We start from the raw sequence: 23740 nt of genomic DNA on the forward strand, positions 1-23740 counted from the left end.
AATCTAGTGCTTTATTAGTGGGTTCCACATCTTGCAGTGTGAAGTACCCCGGAATACTACTGGTTGTATATTTTCATGGTTATAGGTTCCCTAGTTTGGGTGACGCTATATCCCTTTTGTCACCATTTATGTTCTCCTTTTGCTAAACTGTCAGACCTATATTAATATTGTGTGCGGGTGAGCTGTAAATGGTTTTTACTGGTGTTCCCCTACCACATTATTAAATGTAAATGATGGATGAGCAACTATTCTTGCTTCTTTTTCACACTGACATGTTTCTGCATTTGAATATTTCCCTCAGGTTGTGAACTTCCCCGCCAACGCACCAGGACACCAAGAGGATTAAGTCCGCCCTGTACACAGATCTCAACTAACCCGGGTTCCCTCCAGGCATGCCGCCAAAACAGTCACTGTTGGGTCTTACAAAAAACAGGCAGGCCTATTTTCAACCCTTAGCGTCACATAGGGTGTGGGGATGTTCATAGCTGCAGAACAAGGCCCTGTGCGCCACACCTCCAGGAACTATACATACACATAACAGGAACAGTGATTAGCTCTTAACCCAATGATAATCAGTAATTGACAACCATATGGCCCTAGCAAGACTGTCTCAAATTTGGCTGCACCAGTGAGGTCGAAACATGTAGGCAATATTTATGAGGAGCATTTTGAAATTGACTTTTGTCACCAGATCAATGTCTATTTGAACTGATTTAATGAATTGCTGAAGGTGGAAATAAGACTCCACTATCTGGAATCAACAAGACTTTGTCCTTTTAAGGGAAATCATTGCCGCACCATTGCAAAACTGGCCACCAGTAACAAAACCGGCCCCCACCCTTTCAGCCTCCCAAGGGAATACCCGGTGCCCGGTACAGCCAAACCGGCCCTGCTCAGTGCGCACGTACTTCAGTAGTGTCAGTCCCAAACCCATTAAAGCAGATACAAGTTTATAAGAGAGGGGAAGTCTTCACTGTGGCAAGAGATGAATGATGATGCCCCTATGCACAGTAAATGGAGATATGTTTGCATAGGTAGAACGCTTTGAAACATGGGTTGATGGAGCATCATCATGGGTTGATGGAGTATCATGAAGGGGTGAATGAATGGAGGGAAGGGTGGAAAGACAAACAGATAGATTGACATTTAGTATACCGATGGAGGAATGGATGGACGGACGCACAGACACGGACAGTCGGAGGGACCCACCAACTGCCCAAAAGATGGATGGATAAGTGGGTGGAAGGGTGGATGGATGGCTTGTTGAGTGAGTGGAAGGATGGACAGGTAGATGAGTGGCTAGAAGATCTAAGTAAGGATGATGGAGTGCACAAATAAATTAATGAGACACCTATATAATGTGACTGTAAAGTGAATCGCCTCAACTGTCCCTCTCCAGATTGAAGAACGGTGCTGATGGGCATCAGAAAAGCTAGTCAAAGCTTTTTGTTTCCTTAAGCGAGCCTGTGGGCAGATGGATAAATGGATGAATGGCCCAGTGTGTGAAGTATATGTGTAGGTGGGAGGGAGAGTAAACAGATGTATGCAGAGTGTGAGTGTTGGGGTGGGTGATGGGAGAGTGGCTCTAGGGATCTCCCAATCCCTCCACAGGATAATCTGTCTCTGAGGGTCACTACTTGTTGTCCAGATGGATGGATGTCATTATGCTTGGTCAGCCTAGCGGTGGCACCCCCAAAACAGTCATCTGCTCACATCCGCGCCTACCTGCAGGTCGTCAATCATGATTTCATATTCGATGCCATTGTGTTCCAAGAAGGCTTTCACGTTCTGCACACTCGGGAAGGGCACCCGGACGTCCACTGGCGAATCCACGCTTCTTGGGGCTTTCCAGTAGTCAAGCTTTAATGGAGGAGGAACAGAGAAAGACTTTGGAATAAGCATTCCGAAACAAATACCAAGATTTCCAAACAAACTCTCACGGGGACGTCACGTGAAGAGAAACATCACTCAAGACACGAATTTCACCTTTCACTTTAAACATGACTGGGCCTGCAAGAGATACCGGTTACAGATGGCTTCTACTTGTCGATATGTTTATTTAAGTAGTAGAATTTCCCCCTTTTCACTAAGCGTCCATTGTCCTAGGTCGAAAAACCAACATAATTACATTTGGAGCAGTAAAAACCTTTTGCAACTCGAAAACTGGTATTTACACTAGGGTAAACTCATTCAGGAAATATTTTCCATATTTTTTAAGCTTTTTGTTCATGCAGGTTCCGAGGTGATAGTGGTTATTACGATTAGCATGTTGCTTTAGCTATCCTATATATTGTTTAACAGTTTGGTGTGTTTTAACTTCTAGTGGTTTTTAAAGGAGTTTGGGGACATCCCGGAAGTTTATGGAATCGAATAAGATTAATTTATCTCCTGTTTAATTTTTCCTTCAATCTCGGATATGCAGACTCGTGAAACTCCATTAACAATGCATATTTCATTATAGAATGTAATTAAGTGTCGCTGTATTTCTTCATTTAAAGTTCTTTAATATTCATTTTTGCACAGTTTGTCCTTGAAACGTATGTATCGAATGCTCTATAGGAAGCTCCTTTTAATTTTTATGCCTAATCCATGTGATGTATACATATTCCTTTCTCGAAAATTATTCTATAATATGAAAAGATCTATGAACAATAAAATAAAATAACCATTACTGCGAGGCTTAAGTTACTCCCACCAATTCTTCTTACCCAACTGCAATAAAAGTCACCTTTTCTGGAAAAAATAAATCCTTTTGACTGTGAGCTCTGCAATAACCCTCTCCCCCCACGCCCTAAACTTCTTGCTACACCCCCTGCTCCCCTCATACTCAAATAGTTTTTTCTCATCCCAAGGCTTTTACAGTTGTGCTATGTGCGATCGCACAGTCCAATCGAGTTGTGTGCTTCCCACGTAGACATGTTTTAACTTAGAGCCCGATCCTCGTATTGTCCCATTGCACCTGCCACTACAGCGCAGCAGGAATCCCAAATCATAGGTATCTCTGCTACTTCCACTTTCTCCAGGAACTGTTATGCTACCTCTCTGCTGCCTTTCTCAACCTGTCTGCAGGTCGTCAATAGGTGTTATCATCTCTGGTAGGCCCTTGTGCTTTCCTTATTACTGTTTTCAACATCTCAGAAAAACCCTAACCCTGCCTTCCACGCACAGCCCACCACTTAAGACGTGCTCATTCCTATCAACCTTGTTGAGAGCCCTAGCCGTGCAGACTCCAAATCCCTATTAAGACTCACCCTCAGTACTTCAACTGCAAGCTGGAGTAAGAAGTTACACTTTGGTCCCACACCTTAAGCCCATCTCGAAGGTTGATCGGCCCCTTCTGCTTTACGCCTGCTCCTGCAACGATCCGAGGCAATACTACCTAACATATCATGCCTCGCTAGTGTCCAGTGTGTTCAGTTAAGTACATTTCCTTCACCCTTGACTTGTAAATTTCAGTTGGTCTCAATCTCTATCCACCTGACTCCTTTGTGGCCCTTCCCCAATCTCATACTAGTATCAGGGTCCAAGTGTTGTGCGAGGATCGTATAACCTCAGGGCACCACTTCGCTGAGCTCTGCATGTGTGATACATACCTTCCCTGCTCGAAGATGGTGGGCCATTCCTTTCACGTATGTCCCCAAATATATATAACCACCTCTGCCTCCATGAACCACAATCAAGGTCATTGTCATTTGCATTTGTGCCCACATTGTCACATCTGTTGTGTGTCCGTTTACTCAGTGTATTCTCTTCTTCCTTCAAGAACATACATACTCCGTAGAAAAAGGAAAGAAGGTTCTTGGTGACTGTCAGCATCTCCAGATGAACGACCTGCCCTAGTCTGCAAATTCCACACATTTTGTAGTTTGGTACCAGACCGATCATAAGGATACAGGAATGTGCTGTTATTGCCAATGAAAGGCACGGTACATACCTGGAGAGATTCCAAGGACAGCAATTGCTGGATCTGCTCATCGGTGCTGGCTCGGATCCTCAGGACTTGGTCACTGACAACACAAAAAATAGATGTTGATACAACACATGATGGACACATGATCTGATAAAGTTCTCAAAGGAACTTGCATACATGTGAATTGTGTACTGAGGTGTTTTGCTAGTCCATATACGTCCTCTCCCCTTCGACCACACCACCTGTACAACATACAAACTGTACGATAAAGGAAAATGCAAGAAGATTCCTTCACCTTTCTCCCCAAAACCTAGCCCAAAGAAGAGCGACAACAGCACTTGACAAAGCACCCCAGGATTAATTGAGATGAATCATCCAGTTCAGCATGTAACACTGTGAACACAGAAGGTACCTCCACCCGCTGATAAAAAGGCAGTGTCACGGCATTTCAGTGAGAAATGTATTTTGTTGGAAAGTAAAAGAGACTAATATACTTATATCAGAATAATGTTCAGCACTTTACAGCCCCAACAGTTGCGAGTATCTCTGCCAACTTTCAGTGGCCAAACTAACCCACACCATTTAACACAAAGGACAATTCACTGGGAGAGTTAAGACACAATCCCAATTACAGGATTTCACAAAAAACTGACCCCCCAATCATGTTCTACTTATCACCTATAACCCTACGCAGTGTTCTTTGTGGGAAACCAGTTCAATAATCCGAATATTGGTACACACCCTCCAAGGGAATACTCAATGGCCTAGCTGTAGCCTACAGAAACCTAGAGGATATCCTGTTTATTTATTTTACAGAACTCCATTCTATACCCATGAGAGCTGGGTAAAAATGCTGCTTGTATTTGGCAGGTTGGTTGGCAAAAGGTTAAGGGATTTTTAATGTTAGGCATCTAGGCCCGTATTTATACTTTTTTTAGCGCCGCATTTGCGCCGCTTTTTGACGCAAAATGGCGCAAACCTACAAAATACAATGGTATTTTGCAAGTTTGCGCCGTTTTTGCGTCAAAAAACGACGCAAATGCGGCACAAAAAAAGTATAAATACGGGCCCTAGTTTTAAAGAAAAAATATGGCATGTTAATTCTTTAACAAACCTGCAAGAGCTTAGGGAAGGTACCCTGAGTCGTAACTTGTTTTAATGCTCTATTGATAGCCAGTGTATGGCTTTCAGCACTGGGTCGATGTGGCCAAAACAACAGTCCCAAGATGAGGCATGTCATTTGATTGTGATTTCATTATAGTTTGCAACTGAGTTAAGTTGGTAGCCTAGAATAGACAGAATCACAATATTCAATTTGATTGTAGCTACCACAAAGACAAATGTGATCCATCGGATGAAGGTCAGCATAGGTATTCCCCTTAGGAAGACGATCTTGTATCCCACAATGGCTTGTTGGATGAATACCATCCTGGAACCAAAGCGACTGCGTGGTTCTGCCTATTCTGTATTTTCTGCGGAAGAGTACACCTGGATGATGGTGAGCTAGAGGGCATCTGGGGAGGAGCAGTCACTTCTATGAGAAAACTCACTTGCTTGGGAGTCTTGATGCAGAGCTTGTTTTGTTTCATCTAGTCTTCTTGGATCGCAGCCAGACCATACCCATATAACTGTCAGTGGCAGAAGGCTTACTGTGAGCTTCAGAAATAATACAGAGCTACAAAACCATTGTCCCAGGAATAGTGAATGCCACAGTCTTGTCATGCTAAGCTTATGTAGATAAGTATGGGTTTACCCTTCTTAAATACACATCTATGTACCTTGACAATTTTTTATATATATATATATATATATATATATATATATATATATAGGCACTCTCTAGGATACTTACCTTTATACAATACCTATATAAACTTGCCTTGAAGGAATACAGCTGATATTTTGAATTCAATATATTTTTTTAACTCTATATTCTGATAAACAATACTTTAGATGTAGTATTGTCAGTACTTCTCTGAAATCTGATGCTGTGCAATTCAATGATCTCAGCTAGTATTAACTACTATGCTTTGAAGTGGCTGTGGAAAAAAGCTGATCCTTGTGTTAAACCATTGGACTGAAGGCAATGAAGGTGCCCAGTTTAACCTGATGCGCCAAATCCCCCAGGAAGGAATATAAAGTGATGGTTGTACCTCTCTTCTTGGCACAATGCGCCAGGTTGGCGAGGAGCACCCAGGTAGTCTATGGTTGGCAATAGGTCCATCAGTATGAACAAATCTGAGTGACCTTCTTTCAAGGAAAGTAGTGCTTCTTGCCTCATATTAATGACAGCTGATTCTATCCCTCAAAAAGGATTGGCATTGGGCTGAAAATCACTACAAATGCAGTTAAACTCCAGAATAAAAGAAAGGTACCTTGTGACATAAGTCTATTAAGAACTTTGACCATGTAGGGTAAGCACAATATACATCAGTAGTGGGACAATAGTAAAATAAATACGAGTTTTCTGAATGTGACTAAAATAGAGTGCTCTCCTCAACTAGAGTAACGCAACCAATATGTTGTATTTCAATATATAAAATTCACAGAGGGTTGCAGACATCAAAACTTGTTTTGACACACAGATGCCGCTTCCCTGGGTCAACTTGACTTCATATTTAATCACAATTCTTATGAACTGTATTCATGACTTATTGTACAGAGGCTTCTAACACAGTGAAAAACACAAATACATTCAAAGCAGAAATATTAGTTTTCAAAACAAATCTACGATACTATCGAAAAGGTTTTCCGAAACAACATCATACAACAAGACATTGTTCGCACATATATAATTCACATGCTTTATATTACATTACTAACTAGAATGTAGTTGATTCCCATCAGCGACATTATAATTCAATTTAAATCAGATTCATTATCTCTGGGATAACGCATTCCAACCCACAAACTTAATAGTAAAAGTAATCTATTACGAAGCATAATCCATTGTGAAACAAATAGGATTGCAAAGAAAATATTTTCTAGTCTACTAATTACATTGTATACACGTCAGCTTTTTGTTTGGAAACTGAGCTCGGTATGCCTATATATCATTATGTTAACATTAAAACTTTAGTTTCTCCATATTGTTATAAATTAGTGCTCAATGTAATGCCAAACAATTGTAACCATAAGGTTAGTTCTGACTTGCAAAAAACAATTTTATTTTGGATCTCCTGTTTTGTAGTTCTCTGTTGTGAGTAAGGCTCCTTAATATGATCTCATTCATAGGATTCTGTTTCAAATAGACTTGAAATGTAACCACCAGAGCCCACCTTTTAAATAAGGGCCACTGCTGTGCAGGTGAGTTAAGAAGCGGTATGGTAGTTACACTTGAAAACATATGTATACATGTACAGGATGAGAATGGAACATTGTTGCCTGTCTTAGTTAGTACAATGCATAAATGTGACACTACCATGCATTCTCTTCAGAATACTGTCTGGACCTGAGGACTGAAGAATGATGATGAAGAATGGTCCTGCTGTTTGTGACCTGAGAGGAGACCCGAAGGACTGGACCTCCTACCTCTTGTACCCAGGAAAAAGAAGGGAGCTCCAAGGGTCAGTTGCCTGACCTCGTGTGTGGCTACAGGCAGACAACAAGCTGAAAGTAGCCTTTTTCTGGAAGTACCAAGATGACCAGTGCAACTGAACCTGGACTGGTCCGGGCTGTTGGCCTGTGCATGACACCCTATGAGTCTCTATGTGCCTCTCCTGAAGTCCTAGGGCACTTTGGAAGTTTACTCCTCTGGTTGATTGGGACTTATAGAACTATGTCAGAAGGTAAAATATTTGACCTGGGCAAACCTGGTTGGTGTATCCAACCCACATTCCATTGTAGTCAGCATAAAACTGAGCCTAGGTTCCAGTCTACTGCAATAACAGACTATCATTTCCACTTAGCGCCTTTTAACATCATTTACATTCAAATCTCTGGTACCCCTTATTGGATTTTTGTCATTTTGTTTATTAATTCTTACTCTAGTTTTCTAATTGAGTTTAGGATTTTTATTGTTTGACATTTTGATTTTATTACTGTTTCAATACTGTATAACTACCTTACACATAGTTGTAAGTTAAGCCTAACTGCTCTGTGCCATAGCTAGTGGGGAGGTTGTGCTCAGGTTAATGTAGTGACTTGATGGATTGACCCTGACAAGCACTGTGATTATTCTTTGAAATGGGCAATCACCCACCCAAAAAATATTGTAATTAATTTCTTACTGGAATCTTTTTTTACTATAGCAGGTACATTACACAACTGGTAAAGGTGAAGTAAACATTGTCAGTGCATTGGTGCTGACTCAGATGGGATACTATAACAACATGAAAAAGGACCTCCAATAGAATCCATAAAACCACAGCCTATTTGTTAGGTCTCTCAGATAACTCTAGAATAATCCTGTGATATCTCTGAGGGCCATAGAAGACCACCTTCCCTCCAGGAAATATCTGAACATGTTTCTTGTAAGGCCAACCTTTGGTAGTTTTGAACCCTGAAATCTCGAAACCTCCAAATTGCATTTTCTCTGGACAGTTATGTTTACATTTATATCAGTGGTCACCCAGGACCAAAAACCCATGCATTGAAGCAACTCTGGTGGACACTTAAAAAACAGTGGTATGTGTGTGCCATAACATAACCATAGCATCTTTTAGATCAAATTGTATGGACCAATAGAGGACCAATCCTCACACTCCCAGTGGAGCTTTACAAATTATTTCTGATATTTGCATCTGTAAAGCTCTTCAAATATACTATAAATAACATATTTAATAGGGAACGAGTTGGATACATAATTAATAACTGTAATAGATACTATGATAAACTCAAAACAAACTTAATATTTTGCCCCATCAGACCCCTAAACAGAAGTATACGCAATTTAAAAAAGACTACTGTTTCTTCACTTTGAAGTTACTGAAAGCTGTGAGCTGCCGTAAGCAGTGAGATCAGAAGGAGTATAAACAGGAGGATTCTTGGTCCCCATGTAACAAATGGGAACTGTTCCTTAAGTAATAGTGGCTTGTTGTGTTGTATCCTGAATGAAGAGTTGATCCCCTTGGAAGCAGCTGAGCAATGTAAATAGTTCTGGTTAATGGGTGGAAAAATGTTTTGCACTGCCTCTTTTGTAAACATATTGTTTATGATTTTTAGGTAGTTCTGGCTGGATTCATATTATACTGAATTTTTCAATTTGCAAGACAACTCGGTTGCCAGGCAAACTCATATATATATATATATATATATATATATATATATATATATATATATATATATATAGTTACATGGAAGTTATAGTTAGGAAACAGAATTAAAAAAACATAGAACTGTACTTACAAAACCACAGGTTACAGGGACGTTATAGTCAGGCTTGCATTTTAAAGGTACAAAAACAATGAAATTCACTTGTTATAGTTAGAGGTTATCTCAAGTAACTATAACTAGTGCCCTAAGGTAACTATAACTTGCGCTTCCTGACGTGCACAGTTTTTTCGTCAAAAAGTTTACTGCAAATATTACAATGATGTTATCAAGGGTGTCATGAATGCCATAATTTGTGGGTTAATTAGCAGTGCATGGTGAGGGCTGACGCTGAGTCCCAAGATGGCTGCCAACTCTTCACGGTTGAAGTGTTGGCAGCTAATCAGAGCTCTGCATTTCCCTGCACGAGCTCTTCATCATGCGCGAAGTTGTCGCGGCCCGAGATATACAAATTTTGATTTCCTTTAGCATCTCAAAAACTATTAAACTGATTTACACCAAAAAACTGGAAGCATAATTTGCGTACCAACAGCTATAATTCTGTCCAGTGGTTTGGTCATGTTCACAACTCCTACGAGAATTAATATGGGAAACACACGTATATTGACCCCCCCTCTTTTTCTTGGCCACTGCTTGAAAGATCACCCTGAAACTTTCCACATGCAACAAAAATTACAGGCACACCTTTTTTTGGAAAATGTATATATATATTTTTTTTGTATGCAATTATTTGAGATTCTAAATCAAAATGAACAAGGTTTGAAATTCACATACAATTCAAGCAAAACTGAGATTGATTTTTTGGATGTAAAAATACATGCATGAGAAGGGAAATTGGAGACAACTCTTTTTCGAAAACCAACCGTAATGAATAACATACTACATGGAAAGAGCGTTCATCCAAAACAGCTAATAAAGAACATGGGGAATTTCGAAGATTACAGAGAAACTGTTTAAGTGATGAAGAGATGTTACATCGATATAGTAAAAAGAAACAAAGATTCTCACAGAGAGGATGTAAAAAGAGTGATATAAACCAAGGAATGGAAAGAGACAGTCAAATTGAGAGAAACACACTCTTAGTACAGAACAAAAAGAAAAGCAAAGAGACAAATGCACAAATAAGAATAGTTCTGAGAAATCAGTCTGGACAACTTTGCAATTTCTAAAATTTTTAAGAAATATTGGAACTTGTTATACAGAGACCAATATATTAGACATAAAGTTGGATTGGATCCCTCAATAACTTACAAACAAGCACCCTCACTGAAAGATATGGTTGTGAAAAGTCATTTTACAATACCTTCAAAAGAAACATGGCTTAGCAAAAATAATGGCGTTTTGAAGTGCAAAAAATGTAAAGCTTGTAAGATTGGAGTTAATAAATTACACTTTGAAGAGTGTACTGGAAAACAAGTAGAGATAAATCAAAGAATCACTTGCAAAACTGAATATGTGATATATGTCCATAGAAGCCACAATGAAAATCTCAATGACTATATCAAAAGAGAAAAGAAAGGACTGTTAAAAGTAATATAGAAGTTGCAACAAACAAACGTTACATAAGGATAATGATAATTGCATAGATTCATTGTTTTTAAAGGTGAAAAGGAACTTCAATTCTCATAATGCCTCATTGTGGCTATTTGGGAGCTAAGATGCAAAAGGTAGAAACAGAAAAATACCAGCATGCCGTGATCAAGACTCTTGTAGCCGAAACGCATTGATGTGGTATTATTTTGTGTGGTGAAAATAAAGTAATTGAAAATTAATCATTTCCTTTATATATATATAAACATATACACACATTACCTAGTGGCGGTTGCCACTAGGTAGTTATAGTTAGGACCTAGTTTTCATAGATGGAGCATTTTTTGTTTTGCATATAGTTTTGGCGCCGCTTGATGAATCTACACAAAATTGTCAAAACTTCTACATTGGTCAGTGCAGCTGCTGTATTGAAAGTTTCCGAGTGATCTGTCAAGATGGGGTTGAGAAAAAGGGGGGCCCTAAAACTTATTTTCTCCATTCATTTTTCCATAGGACCTTTAGAACCTCCTACAACCCAAACCACTGAACAGAATTACACCAACTTTGGCAGGAAGCTAGAGCCTGTTGCGTAGATCACACTTTTTGTGTTTTGGAAGAAATCCATTCAGTAGTTCTGGAGACATTTAAGGCCAAAAAATATAGATATATAGGGACACAGATCCTCCGTGAATCCAACTGGCACGTGTTGATATGTGATTGGTTGTCAACAAATCTACAAAGAAGTGTTGGCAGCCATCTTGAAACTCGGCTTCATGTGCTTCATGTGCTTCAGCCAAGTCTCAGAAAAAAAGTGAAAAAAAAGAAAAGGGGCCAGGGTAGAGTCACTCTGACCCCTTTGCTCTGGTGCTGGGCTCCCTGAGGGACCCAGCCAAGGCATTAAAGCATTTTTCTTTTAAATATTGGAAAAATCTGCAGATCCGGGTCTGTAGATTTTTCTGATTTTTTTTAAAGAAAAGGGTGGGCTCCGACCTCTTCTTTTTATTAGTCCCTGGTTGGGACAGGTCCTGCTGGCATTGGGGTCTTTAATGAGGTACGGGGCATATAAGGCCCCCCTCCTGGGCTTCCTTTAGCCCCAGGGGCCGCCACCTTCCCAGAGCGATGAGTTAAATATGTGGGGGGGCTGCTTACCACTTTGTAAAATGATCCCGGGAGGCTGCACAGCTCCAGGGACCACCACCTTCCTGGTGCATTTAGGAAAAGATGTACGGGAGTGCTGCGTGCCCCCCTCCCCCAGCAGGCCCGGGACCACCACCTCCCTGGAGCATCTATGAAAAGATGTGCAGGGGGGCACACAGTCCCCCTGCAGCCCGGGGACCACCACCACCCCAGGGAATTCATGAAAAGATGTTCAGGTGGGCGTGCGTGACCCCCTACAGCCCCAGGGACCACCACCTCCACGAGGCACCTTAACAAATTTGAACAGAGGGTGTGTGGCCCCCTGCAGCCCTGGGACTACTACCTCTCCGGGCATCTATGAAAAGATGTGCAGGGAGGGCGCTCAGCCCCCTTACTGCAGCCCCGGGACCACCACCTCCCTGGGGCACTTTATCAATTATGTGCGGGGTGCACACCCTCCACACCCTGCAGCCCCAGGGACCATCACCTCCTTGGGGCAGATTGAAGAAAAAGAGATCAGGGGTCCTTTTCAGACCCCCTGCAGCCCCGGTGACCACCACCTCCCCTGGGTTATGTATGGTGGAGGGAGGCCACTAATGGCCCTGGGGACCGCCACCCCCAGGGCCGGCTCCTGGGATGTCCCGGTTGCCCAACTCCGGGACATAGCTGTTTGCTGTGACTTGGCAGCAAGTCACAGCAAACACTGTGCTCCTATGAAGGGAGAGCTGTAAATAAAAAAAATGATTAGTCTGCACCCGGGGGATGAGGTCCCTGGGGCTGAGATCAGCCTGGGGAGGGGAGCCATGTGGCCCCACTACCCCCAAAGAAAATAAAAAATTAAGCCGCGCCCTCAGGGATGGGGCCCCTGGGGCCAAGATTGGCCCTGTGGAGGGGGAGTCATGTGGCCCTCTTCCCCCCAAACATTTTCAAATTAGGCTGCGCCCCAGGCGATGGGGCCCCGGGCCGAGATTGACTTTGTGGAGAGGGGCCATGTGCCCCCCCCCCAAAAAATAATTAGGCCGCGCCCCAAGGAATGGGGTCTCCGGGACTGAGATTGGCCCCGTAAATGGGAGCTATGTGGTCCCCCTTAAAAAAAAAAAAATAATTAGGCCACGCCCCGGGGGATGGGGTCCCCAGGGTCAAGCTCAGCCCTGTGGAGTGGGGCCATGCGGCACTACTCCACTGTAAAAAAATATATATATATATTTAGGCCGTGCCCCAGGTGATGGGATAACCTGGGCTGAGGTCAGTCTGGGGAGGGGTGCCATGTGGCCTCCGTCCTCTAAAAACATTCAATATTTAGGCTGGGCCCCAGGGGAAGGGGTCTCTGGGGCAGAAATAGGCCTGGGTGTGGGGGCAATGCAGGGTTGGGCCAACACCCACTGCGCATGGCCGAAGGCTGTGCACAGCACAGGATTGGGTGGTTATAGGGGTTGGCCGCAGGGCCTGGCTACAGGCCTGACTCTGTGACCAACCGCTGCGGCCTTGCGTGGTGGTGGTTGGATTAACATATAGTAATGAAAATTACTTTACGTAAAAAAAATTGAGAAATTCACTGAAAAAACAAAGGTTACAGGGATGTTATAGTTAGGAAATAGATCTTTTTTTAAAACATAGAAATTCACTGAAAAAAACTAAGGTTACAGGGACGTTATAGTTAGGATGTTAATTTACTGGTACAAAACTGTAGAAATTAAGCAGTTTATGGTTAGAGCTATTTCAAGTAACCATAACTCTTGCACTAAGGTAACTATAACTTGCGCTCTCTACATGCACTGCTAATTACCCCAGATATTAGAACACTCATGTCAACATCATTAAAAATATAAATGAAATATTATCACTCAAATTATTGAAGAAAGAAAATGTGCATGGCGAGAGCACAAGTTATGGTTACCTTAGGGCACAAGTTAAAGTTACATGAATTGAATTTCTACAGTTTTGTATGAGTAAATTCAGGTCCTAACTATAACGGCCCTGTAACCTTTGTTTTTTCAGTGAATCGATAAATAGATAGACAGGTAGATAGATAGATAGATAGATAGATAGATAGATAGATAGATAGATAGATAGATAGATAGATAGATAGATAGTGGATATCTCCTTGCTGTAAAAAAACAGGTAAAAACATTTGCAAAATATTTTTATGCTTGATCTTAATGTAAAATAATTTTAAATATTATTAATTTTAAATGTAGAACAAAATAAAAACGTTATAGCACTAGTGACTAATTTTAATTAACTATTTAATTATTTTAAATATATTAAATGAAATTCATTTTTTTAAAGATGTAGTTAAAAAGCCACCTAAATTGTAATATTTATATTTTATTATGCTTTAAATGACTACACTTTATGTATGGAATTATTTTATATGGATGTATTTATTTTTTAAAAACAAAGTTACGTTTTTTTATATTGAAAAACTGATTGAAATATTTGAAAATAAGATAATGTTTTTGTATTTATATGCAATGATTTTTTTAAATATTAAGTTCAATTTATATATATAAAGTAAAAATGTTAAAGTAATTTAATTTATTGTAACATTATTTCCTATGGTATTTTAATTTAGTTCCCTGTCTCCACTATTTTCTATGAGTGGTATTTGCATATTTAACGGTTGGCCATTCTTGGTATTGACTTACCCCAGGCCTACGCTGTAGTACACTTACAACTGTTTTGGATCCTTTTTGTCTGTAATAACTATATAAATTCAGTTTGCCAATAGCAATGGGCTTGCTCTTTTGTAGTGGGTGCAAGTCCCTTCTTAAACCACTTTTTAGTCTTCCCTTTTAGTAGTAAGAAATCCCTATTTTCCAGCCATTCCTTGATGCCACTTCCACATTTAGTACTAAGACGTAGTCATACGTGTGCCAAGATCCTGCAGTCAGTATGGAAATCTCTGCAAATAAAGACTATTGTAGTACTACTCATATAATACAAAATGCAGTTTGTGTTTCAACAGGAAAAATATTGGAATGAAGATACATGTCTAATTATGTTCTTTATACAAACTTGACCTACCACATGTTTTTGAACAGAAGAACATGAAAGACACGTATAAGAATTTTGCTAAATGGGTGAACCCCAAACAATTTCCTTATGCATTCTATCCTGGGGAAAAAACGAATAGTGGTTTCTAAAAAGATCTATGACGGTTCTCAATTGACTGGCTGTGTGATAAGGACACCATTATGAGTATTCTTTTCCAATATTTTTCATCTTGGGAAAAAATAGGGATATCATGTAGGGATGAACCAATCTGTGTGGGGGGCGCCTCTATCTACACTACTTTTAATGTCAGGTTTGCTTTCACTATTTTTTGGGAATCCATAGGAACCGGATCTAATGTGAGTGACCCACACAAAGGCTACATATTGGTAAGTATGCAGTAAGATAGGTGTGCAGAATTCGCTGAGTCACTCAATGACCTATAGTAAGTGTTGAAACATGTAGACCCCGCTGTAGGGTAGGCTCATACGGACCATGATTTTTAATCAAGTGCCTAGTACTCTAATCTGATAAAAAATCCCGTGCGAGGTAAAACCAAAACATTTTCAATCTTCTACTCCCACCTTCAGATTTCAACCTACGGCATGGCATATAGGTGCTGCCACATCTTTGCATAGGACTATACGAATGAGAACTACAGCTCAGACCTCACAGTTACTATAAGGGGCTTCAGAGTGAGTCGAAAATGCATGTAAATTGTTCTTTTCTTTTTCCTGTCCTGGCACTATGATAACTTTTTCTTGTTTGATTAATGTTTGCTGGTGCACAGCAGACCCTTTCTGGACCTTGTGGGTAATAACCCAGAGTTCATTATTCAGTTTCCACTAGATCATCCCTTTTGCTCTACACGGAGTGTGAGCACTAGAATTGCCAAACGTTTAGTGTGAGCACTGAGGAGATAAACGTCTTGAAAACCTAGCAGATGTTTTGGCTACTTATCAGCATACAAAATCGAGACAATATGGTTGAACGCATTTTGGCCAGGAGTCTTGTGCGACAAAAAATATCAAGCCTTGCCTGTGACCAACCTATAATTTGGAATGCCCAGCACAAATCTAAAGCTGACAGGTCATCAGGCTTCTAAACCCACAGAGTAAAGTCCTCGTAATTAGGGTAGCAACTGTACTGCTTTGGATGTTTACTCTGCGGGTTTTGTTAAGGTGACATAACTACTCGGGACAGATTGTACCATGTAAGATTTGATAGCCATTTTTGCACTTGGTTATAGTTTGAATACTAGGAGGGAGGACCTTTGTTTGTGCTTTCTGCAACGTTACTTTATACTCATTTTGAACATCAACTGCACAAGTCGTGTTCTAGGCAGAATGGTTATTGATCTAAACATTTTTGAATTATTTTCCAGCCAGACAGCTCTTAACATTCAATGACACCTCCCCGCCCCCAAGACCACAAAGGAGTTGACTGAGCGAGACTTAACAATTGCAGTGTCAAAAAATTCCCACTCCCACAGCTTTGTGATTACAAAGCCATGCTAACAGATTTTAACACTTTGCTGAACTTTTTGCGGTTGTGATGTGGGTGTCTTCAGAAACCGAGTGAGTTCCAAATAAGGTGCTTTGGTGTGAGATGGACCAACTTCCATGTCACAGTTTCTTCAAGGTCTACTTTGCTATGCGGCAACAATTAGGTGGTATCAGACAACTTTCTTGTTGGAACACAAGAATTGCAGGGAGTTTCAAATACCTTGGAATGATCGGGATAGGAATTCGGAAAATGAGAGAAGTCACTTGAGTATGATGCATTTTCATAATCTATTATCCTGGGAACAGCAAAACCTCTAATTAGGGTAGTTTCATAAATTATAAAGAAAATGTTGATAGGTTTCTGCCAAATCGTAATGTTAACTAACTTGTTTATTCACATAATTAACCTGGGGATTAAAAAGAAAGTGCCACAATCCAGGTATCACCAAAGTTGAGGGTGCTGTTTAATGGTCCAGCCATTAAAGTTATGTCATAGAGGGCATAGTTGACTGGTGACTGATGATTGTGTCTTCACTTTTGGTTCCATTGATTATTAGCCTTTTTACTCTAGATGTGCGAATCTGACAATAATTGCATGAAAAATGTTGCACCTTAAAGCCCACTTCTGTTGCAAATTCAGGATATGTATTTTTTCTGTAACACTATAGTCTCGCAAGCCGCCTGCAGCTATTCTATAGCAGAGTATATGCATTTGGGATCTTTATGATGCCAGAAGACATCAGATAACTGACTCGTACAAAAACAGGGCTTGGATCTCTTGTAGACCCCAGAAGTTGTATTGTATTGTAAATGTATTTTGTTGATATTGTTAATGGTAAATATTGGGACACCCAGACTTGTGCATTGGGCGTGCCCTCCAGGAGTGATTTAACCCCAAGATTATGAGTTTCCAGTTTATCGTTCATGCCATTTGGGAATCACATCACAATCCAAAAGATGCAGACAGATTCGAAACTATGAGATACGGCTTCCATTTGATGACATGAGTTTTTCCCTGACTTCCACAAGAGCAATTCAGTCTATGATTAGGTCTGACTGCTGGTTCCTGTACATGAGGGATTTCCTCTCCAGGGCGGTATGGAGATATTGTGTACGCTTTGCCTGCATCATTTGATGCTTTTTAGAGTGATATGATTTTTTTTGTGACAGGTTGAAAGATTGGAATAAAATTGGAGCTTAGATTTTTCCTTCAGTGAGACTCGTCTGCCTTTCCAAGCTGCTGGCCTGCCAGAAAAAATCTTTATTTTTCTGACAACCCATTTCCACTGTTTGACATTACTTCCTATGTGCATCAAACTTGCAGTCATAGTTAGTATAAGCATGAGGCTGTACCGCTGTTACTACCAATGTAGAATCAAACACCTGTAAGCTTTATCAGCTAAGACTAAATAATTACAAGTGGTGGTTTCATCGGTTTATTAAGCATAGAAAATGTACTTCACTCTTCGTGCAGAAGGTTGCCTCTCAAGAGCTGACATTAATCAGAATAATTGCTCACTTATTCAGCTATCCAATAAGGCAGCATCACCTTTAATATGAACACACCAGACCAAATATGAGCTTCCTTCCACCCGTACACTATCACGTAAAAAGGTATCTGTAGTGGCTTCCAAAAATACATTCAGGACAGAACCTGGTGCAGCAGTACCCAAACCTGCATTCACTCAAACACACAGGCCCTGCTTAAAATGCATTGGTTCACAATTTCATCGAAACAGGGGTTTCCTTGCCCAAGTCATCTGCAGTTCACCCTGAACAAGTTCACAAACAAACCAACAGGCTTGCTTACAGAAAATAACTCGACATGTCTGTTTCCCCAACAGCTCACTAGCTACAAAGTTTTACGTCTCTCGCCCCCTGTGGGCTTTGCTGTTACAAACAAAAAAAAGAGCTTAATATCCTTTAGTTTAATGAAGAAGCATTGTGTTTAATTCTCACCCAACAAAAGTCTCCTCGCAGAAGACAGCCCCAAAGAGGGCTGCCCAAAACAGCAAGGCCTTCATGGTGGCAGGATTCGGGTATCACAGACCCAGGGCCTCTGCCAGCCCCTACTTATAGGGAGGCCTGCAGAAACTTTGCCTTTAGAGGCAGCTGCACCTGGCCCTCCAGTTGGTCGGTTCCCACACCCTCTGTGCAAAAGGCACTTCAAGGCCATCTGCAGATTACAGACCGCGACGAGCTCCAGACACTTTCCAATGTAGCTGATGAAATCCAAGGACTGCACCTACCCCAAGACGCAAGAGCAGCAACACTGCAATGAGCAGATGTTAAGTCACATGGTGAAAATTTGAGCAAATTATTCAGAGCAACCACTGACACAGACTAGAGCGCTTCGGGAACGTGCTGAATCCAGTAACCTGGATTCAGCACACTTTTTATCAGTCTAGGTAGCAATTGCTAAATTCTGCTAATGACTGCCCTGCCTAAGTCTGAAGATGCTTACAAAGGAATATGTCCACTTAAGGAAAGTGCTATTAGTTGACTCTACAAACCTTCACAACAGCATTTATCTTCTCAAATGGCTTTATGTCACATTATCAAGTTCAAAATGATTGCGCTGCACAAATATTGCATTCACAAGATCGCGGTTAGGTTTTGAGCTGAGGCTATTAATCATGGTCCCAAAATAACCTAATGCTTAGGTCAAGATTCAAACCTGTGCTCATGAAAGAGAAGGGAATGTAACATGGTCATGTGTTGAGCCGGTGCAGCCATTGAGGAGCTTTTTAGGATAAGAGCCCCATTTTAGGGCAGCAGAGTTGATCACTGAAATTAGATTGCAGCACTCATGAACTCCACTCATAGTACGAAGTAACAAGGTTTTGCCTGAGCTGATGTGGCACAAAGTCCTAGCTGGAGGTCAACATGGTACTGTGTATAATTAATTTAGTGGTCGAATTGCTGAGGATTTCATATTGTGCTACACACTGACTTTGCAATAACAGGGCAATTGTGCACTGCTCTGTTTCTTTAAAACATCCTCATAACACAACAGCTGCAATTAATGGTTCAACAGAAAATCTTCTCTCCACCCACTACCCACAGATGTGATAGATTTCAAGAGCAGTAGTAATCAAGGTTATTCGGATGAGTTCCTTACGGTAAGCAGTCTTCAGAGTCCAAACACAAGTAGAGAAAGATGTAATATACCTGGAGTACTTCTGGAATTAAAGCTGCATTCGGTTCCAGCTTTGTGACCTACCAGACTGCAGTGAGGTCTTCTATGTAATCGATTGTCGGGATCAGGCCCTTTACCAACTGATGGCTCAATTCACAAACAGTATATGCTTACAAATGCACACCTGGCTCAGCTGCCTTGCTATAATTGGGAATTCCCAGGAGTCTGCCTCATGACCCCTATCTTTTAAACTTCTTGCTCCTGGCACTGAATAGGCCTCCAGTTCAAAGAATGTGATGATGTGGAGTTGCACTGTTTTAGTCTTCAGGCAATCCATACCCTGCAACAGTGACTGGAACTGTGCTAGTGTATCCTCAACAGCACACAAGATAATGTTGAGTGCAAACTAAAATAACAGCATCCCTTTCAAAGCCTGGCAGCTCAGCAGAGTTCATATAAAAGACTCAATTACAAACACCCACTGACAGATCCATCAGTCAGTGTGCAATTCAGCAGAAGGGAGATGTATGTATGCGCATGTTTGTGGGACATCGCTCTAGACTGGGTCTCAAGGTTTAGAAATGACTTGTTTGCAAGGCATTGATAGAGGCCTTCAAAACAATGAGCGCTATCACCGCTGTACATTGATTCTACACTTGGGATGCTTTTGCCCTACTGTGTTCGAATGCTAATACTATCTTTTAACGCCTAGGTGAAATATGGCAGAAGGCCTTTTTATGAGGTGTGTACGATTCATACTCCTGAGAGTGAAGTGAAACATCTCTCTTTGTTCCTTGGCAATGGCATACCTTTTCAAAAGTAATTAAGCTTTCCAAAGGCAGAACATTTTCTCTCTTTGTGGAGGGTCTTTTTCTTATTGTTAATCCTTTTTAGGGTCGAGCCTGCGCTGGCATGCGCTTCTGCATGCGTATCGCTTGCGAGGCGCTGTAAGAGTTAGAAAAGGGCTTGGAGCCCCGTCCATGTCACGTCAGTGTCTTTCATTGGTTCGTGGGCTTGCCTTTTAAAATCTGCTTGCTTTCATTAGTGGAAGGCACGCATACGTCATGCCTTTTCTGGTGGTTAGCCCTCCTCGAGCGCAGCGACCAAGTACTGAAAACATATGAGGCTTGCTGTTTTTGGTCCGGTTGGTGGACTACTTTTTCTCTTTTTTCGCAGTGCGATCTCGCTGGGCAGAAGTTGATCGCTTTGCATGACATCGACCAGGTTACATAGTTACTTAGATAATTGCACTTTTGCCGATAGGTTTCATTACCAGTGAACTGTAGCAGCGCGATCGTGCTCTTTTTTTCTATTTAATGAGGCAAGAAAAGTCTGGTTGGGAGTTTACAACTGCTAATAGCTCTAACTCGGAGAAATGCGAGACCCATTGCTTGTTTTTATTTTTGTTGAGACAGTGCTGCATTGCCATTCACTTTTAACCGGCATATGAATTCCACCTGCTTTCTTCACCTTCAAAAGCCATGTGTGCAGTGCATAACCTGAGCTTACCACAATCCTAGCAACTGGTCAAGCTCTAAGATGTTTCTCAGAGGCATGTATTACTTCCCTAGAATGTAAAAAGTATTAGGATTGCCGTGTTTTAATTATATAAATTTGTATTTACTATGTGCATTCACCACTTCCCACAAGCTCACCATGTTTGTAGACAGGCATGGAATGCATCAATAAATTTTCAAGGTTCTTGGCAGACTCGTTCCAGCAGGAATCTCTTAAACGTAACGTTCGTCTTGAGGTCGATGTGAATATTCTGCCTTCACCATTATTGCTGCTACAAACTCATCATCCACAGCATCATGAATATCGGGTGTACCTCCTTTAATGCCTCACGGTTTCATCTTTTACCTTCATCACTTCCAGGAAGTTGTTGACCCTTGCCACCCACAAGATCCACATGACCAATTAGTCGATGGTGTCATATGACAGAAAAACAGCTGGAGGCCCACATGTATCTTTGTGTGGCATGTGTGCATAGGGTGGGTGCAGATGCAGCCCTGACTACCCTACACTGTACGCCTCGGTGTGCTGGTCATGAACCAGACCCCCATGCCAGAAAGCACTGTCTCCATGTAAAGTAGGCCTGAGATAGCCACTGTCACCAGTTGGTAGATGTAAGAACCAGAGTACAGGTTGCCACCAGGTGGGGTTTTGTGCAGGTTCTGAGAGAAAACAATAGAAATGAAGCAGTGACACACTATAACACAAATCTCAGAATGGACAATCCTTTCCTGTAACTAACTTAGTGGGCTATGATATGTACCATAAAAGGAGCTGCAGACCTGATCAAATCTACCAGCTTACCAAAATCAATAAATTCTGTGCTTTTCTCTCACACTTCTTCACACATCATACTACTACGCACTGCCTCCTGTAACACGATAACCACACCTCAGTGGTCGTCATGCACAACACGGAAACACTTCCCACATAGGACAAAAACAGAAGGAAGACATTTCCAGCCACACACCCTAAATGGTGAAGGATCTTACTCTTGTAGGCAAGCACTTCGGCACCCCACATAGAGGTAGCAAGCACTAATAATGTAACAATACAATAACACACCCGACCTTTAAGACAATCTTCCATTTCACCTGTCATTCAGCCTAACCTTGCAGAAAGAAAACAATAAAAAAAATTAAGAGATATGTAGAAAAAAGGATCTTTCAAAAATTAAACTTACTTTTTCTAAAGTAACAAATCCACCTTTTTTTTAACTGCACAGTGTCTCTCATTACAGGTCGTTATTTTTATTTTATGATGTCATCAATGCACACGTGACTGGCCTCTAGGAGGTGCTTTGGCATGACAAATGCCCTTTCTGTCACAGTCTTCAGTGCTGCTCTTGCCGTCAAGGCCACAATTCTGGGCAAGCCAGGCCATCGTGCTATGCGCTTTGTAGTCCTGACTGAACTTGGGTTTAGACCTCTTGTTCAACTTCAGCGTGCGAGGCCTCCTGAGGCTAGGAGGCTTGCAATACCCGGGCTCAGTTTCGCTGTCCCCCAAGGAAGTGCTGTCAGAGACCAAGCAGTCGTCGGTGGTGTCGAGGCAGCGGACGCGCTGATGGAAACTGCGCGGGCAGAGCCTGCGTCTGTGTCTTTTCTGGAGCTGCCCAGGCATCCTGCTGTACGTGCCTTCCGTTGAGCGCGAGATCCTGAGGTGGACATTTTTGTTCCGAGTTCTGAATAGATTAAAAAAGGAATCCCAGGAACGGGGCTTCTTGTGGAGGTCACAGGCCGATGAGTCTACCATGACAGGAAAATAACAATATGAGGAAAGGGATGAACCAAACACCAAAATATTTTAAGCATAAAATCAAATTGACATTTTGTGCAAATGCCTGTCAGCTGTTTTCTGGTGGACAAAGCACTGTATTGCATTCTCAACATCATCCCTGAGTAGTCAAAAGGAATTTTTGCCATTATCACCCTCCAATTGCTGCACAGCCCTTCAAACAGAGTTTTAAGCCCATTCACAGTCAGAAGTTGGAGCATGTACGAACACTACCTCCCCATGTTTACCTTGTCCCAGTTATTAGCATGCAGGGACACCACTTCCAACGACAGGTACCTGCAGCACGAATAAAAACCTTTTTTCCTATACGGAAACACATTGTAAGGCTGTTCTACCCCATCGCCGTGGCAGGCACTTTACTGGATCTGACAGATTTTTGGTAGTCTTCTGACAATCACTCTGCTGGATCTGACGGGCATTTGGTAATCTTTCTTCTCTCTGGGAGGAGTTGGGAGCACCCCCTTTGTGAGACTGATTATGGTTCAACTAGAAAGTTCCAGTTGGGTTTGAGATACAGGGGAATGGGACTAGCAAGTGGTACAGGAAGCCATTGCTATGGTACTGCAGAAATGATCATAGGTGAGAACTTTGGTTAATCGAGGCAGGTTGTAGGCATTCCCAGCCATCTATTTCCCACCGGTAGCACACTGCCAGACTTTCTGTGGTGGTCACCCCACCACGAAAAGCCTGGCGGTCACACACCCGGCGACAGGAATCTTCATTCCTGTCGCTGGCACACACACACACATCAACACACATGCACACATCCCCCCCACCTGTCCATACACTCACAGGCACCCCTTCACGCATGCATGCATTCACATACACACCTATTCAGCATACTCATACATGCACTCAGATACACCCGCTCACTCGCATTCATCCATACAGGCACCCCCATACACACGTACATACACGCACGCACACATACACTCACAGACACGC

At 41.7% G+C, this 23740-nt stretch overlaps 1 protein-coding gene across 1 annotated transcript in view; it reads right to left on the reverse strand.

Annotated features, from left to right (window-relative positions):
- LOC138288100 (carboxypeptidase A2-like) overlaps positions 1 to 18410 on the reverse strand; it is a 41017-nt gene extending 22607 nt beyond the window's left edge. Inside the window, exons 1-3 of the mRNA XM_069229330.1 lie at positions 18307 to 18410; positions 3935 to 4007; positions 1726 to 1860 (exon numbers count right to left, since the gene is read on the reverse strand). Coding sequence (XP_069085431.1) covers positions 1726 to 1860; positions 3935 to 4007; positions 18307 to 18371 — 273 coding nt within the window. The 5' untranslated portion in view covers positions 18372 to 18410. The remainder of the gene's footprint in view (positions 1 to 1725; positions 1861 to 3934; positions 4008 to 18306) is intronic.
- Between the last annotated feature and the right edge of the window lie 5330 nt (positions 18411 to 23740).

Source organism: Pleurodeles waltl, chromosome 4_1 (assembly GCF_031143425.1).
Source record: "Pleurodeles waltl isolate 20211129_DDA chromosome 4_1, aPleWal1.hap1.20221129, whole genome shotgun sequence".
NCBI lineage: Eukaryota > Metazoa > Chordata > Amphibia > Caudata > Salamandridae > Pleurodeles > Pleurodeles waltl.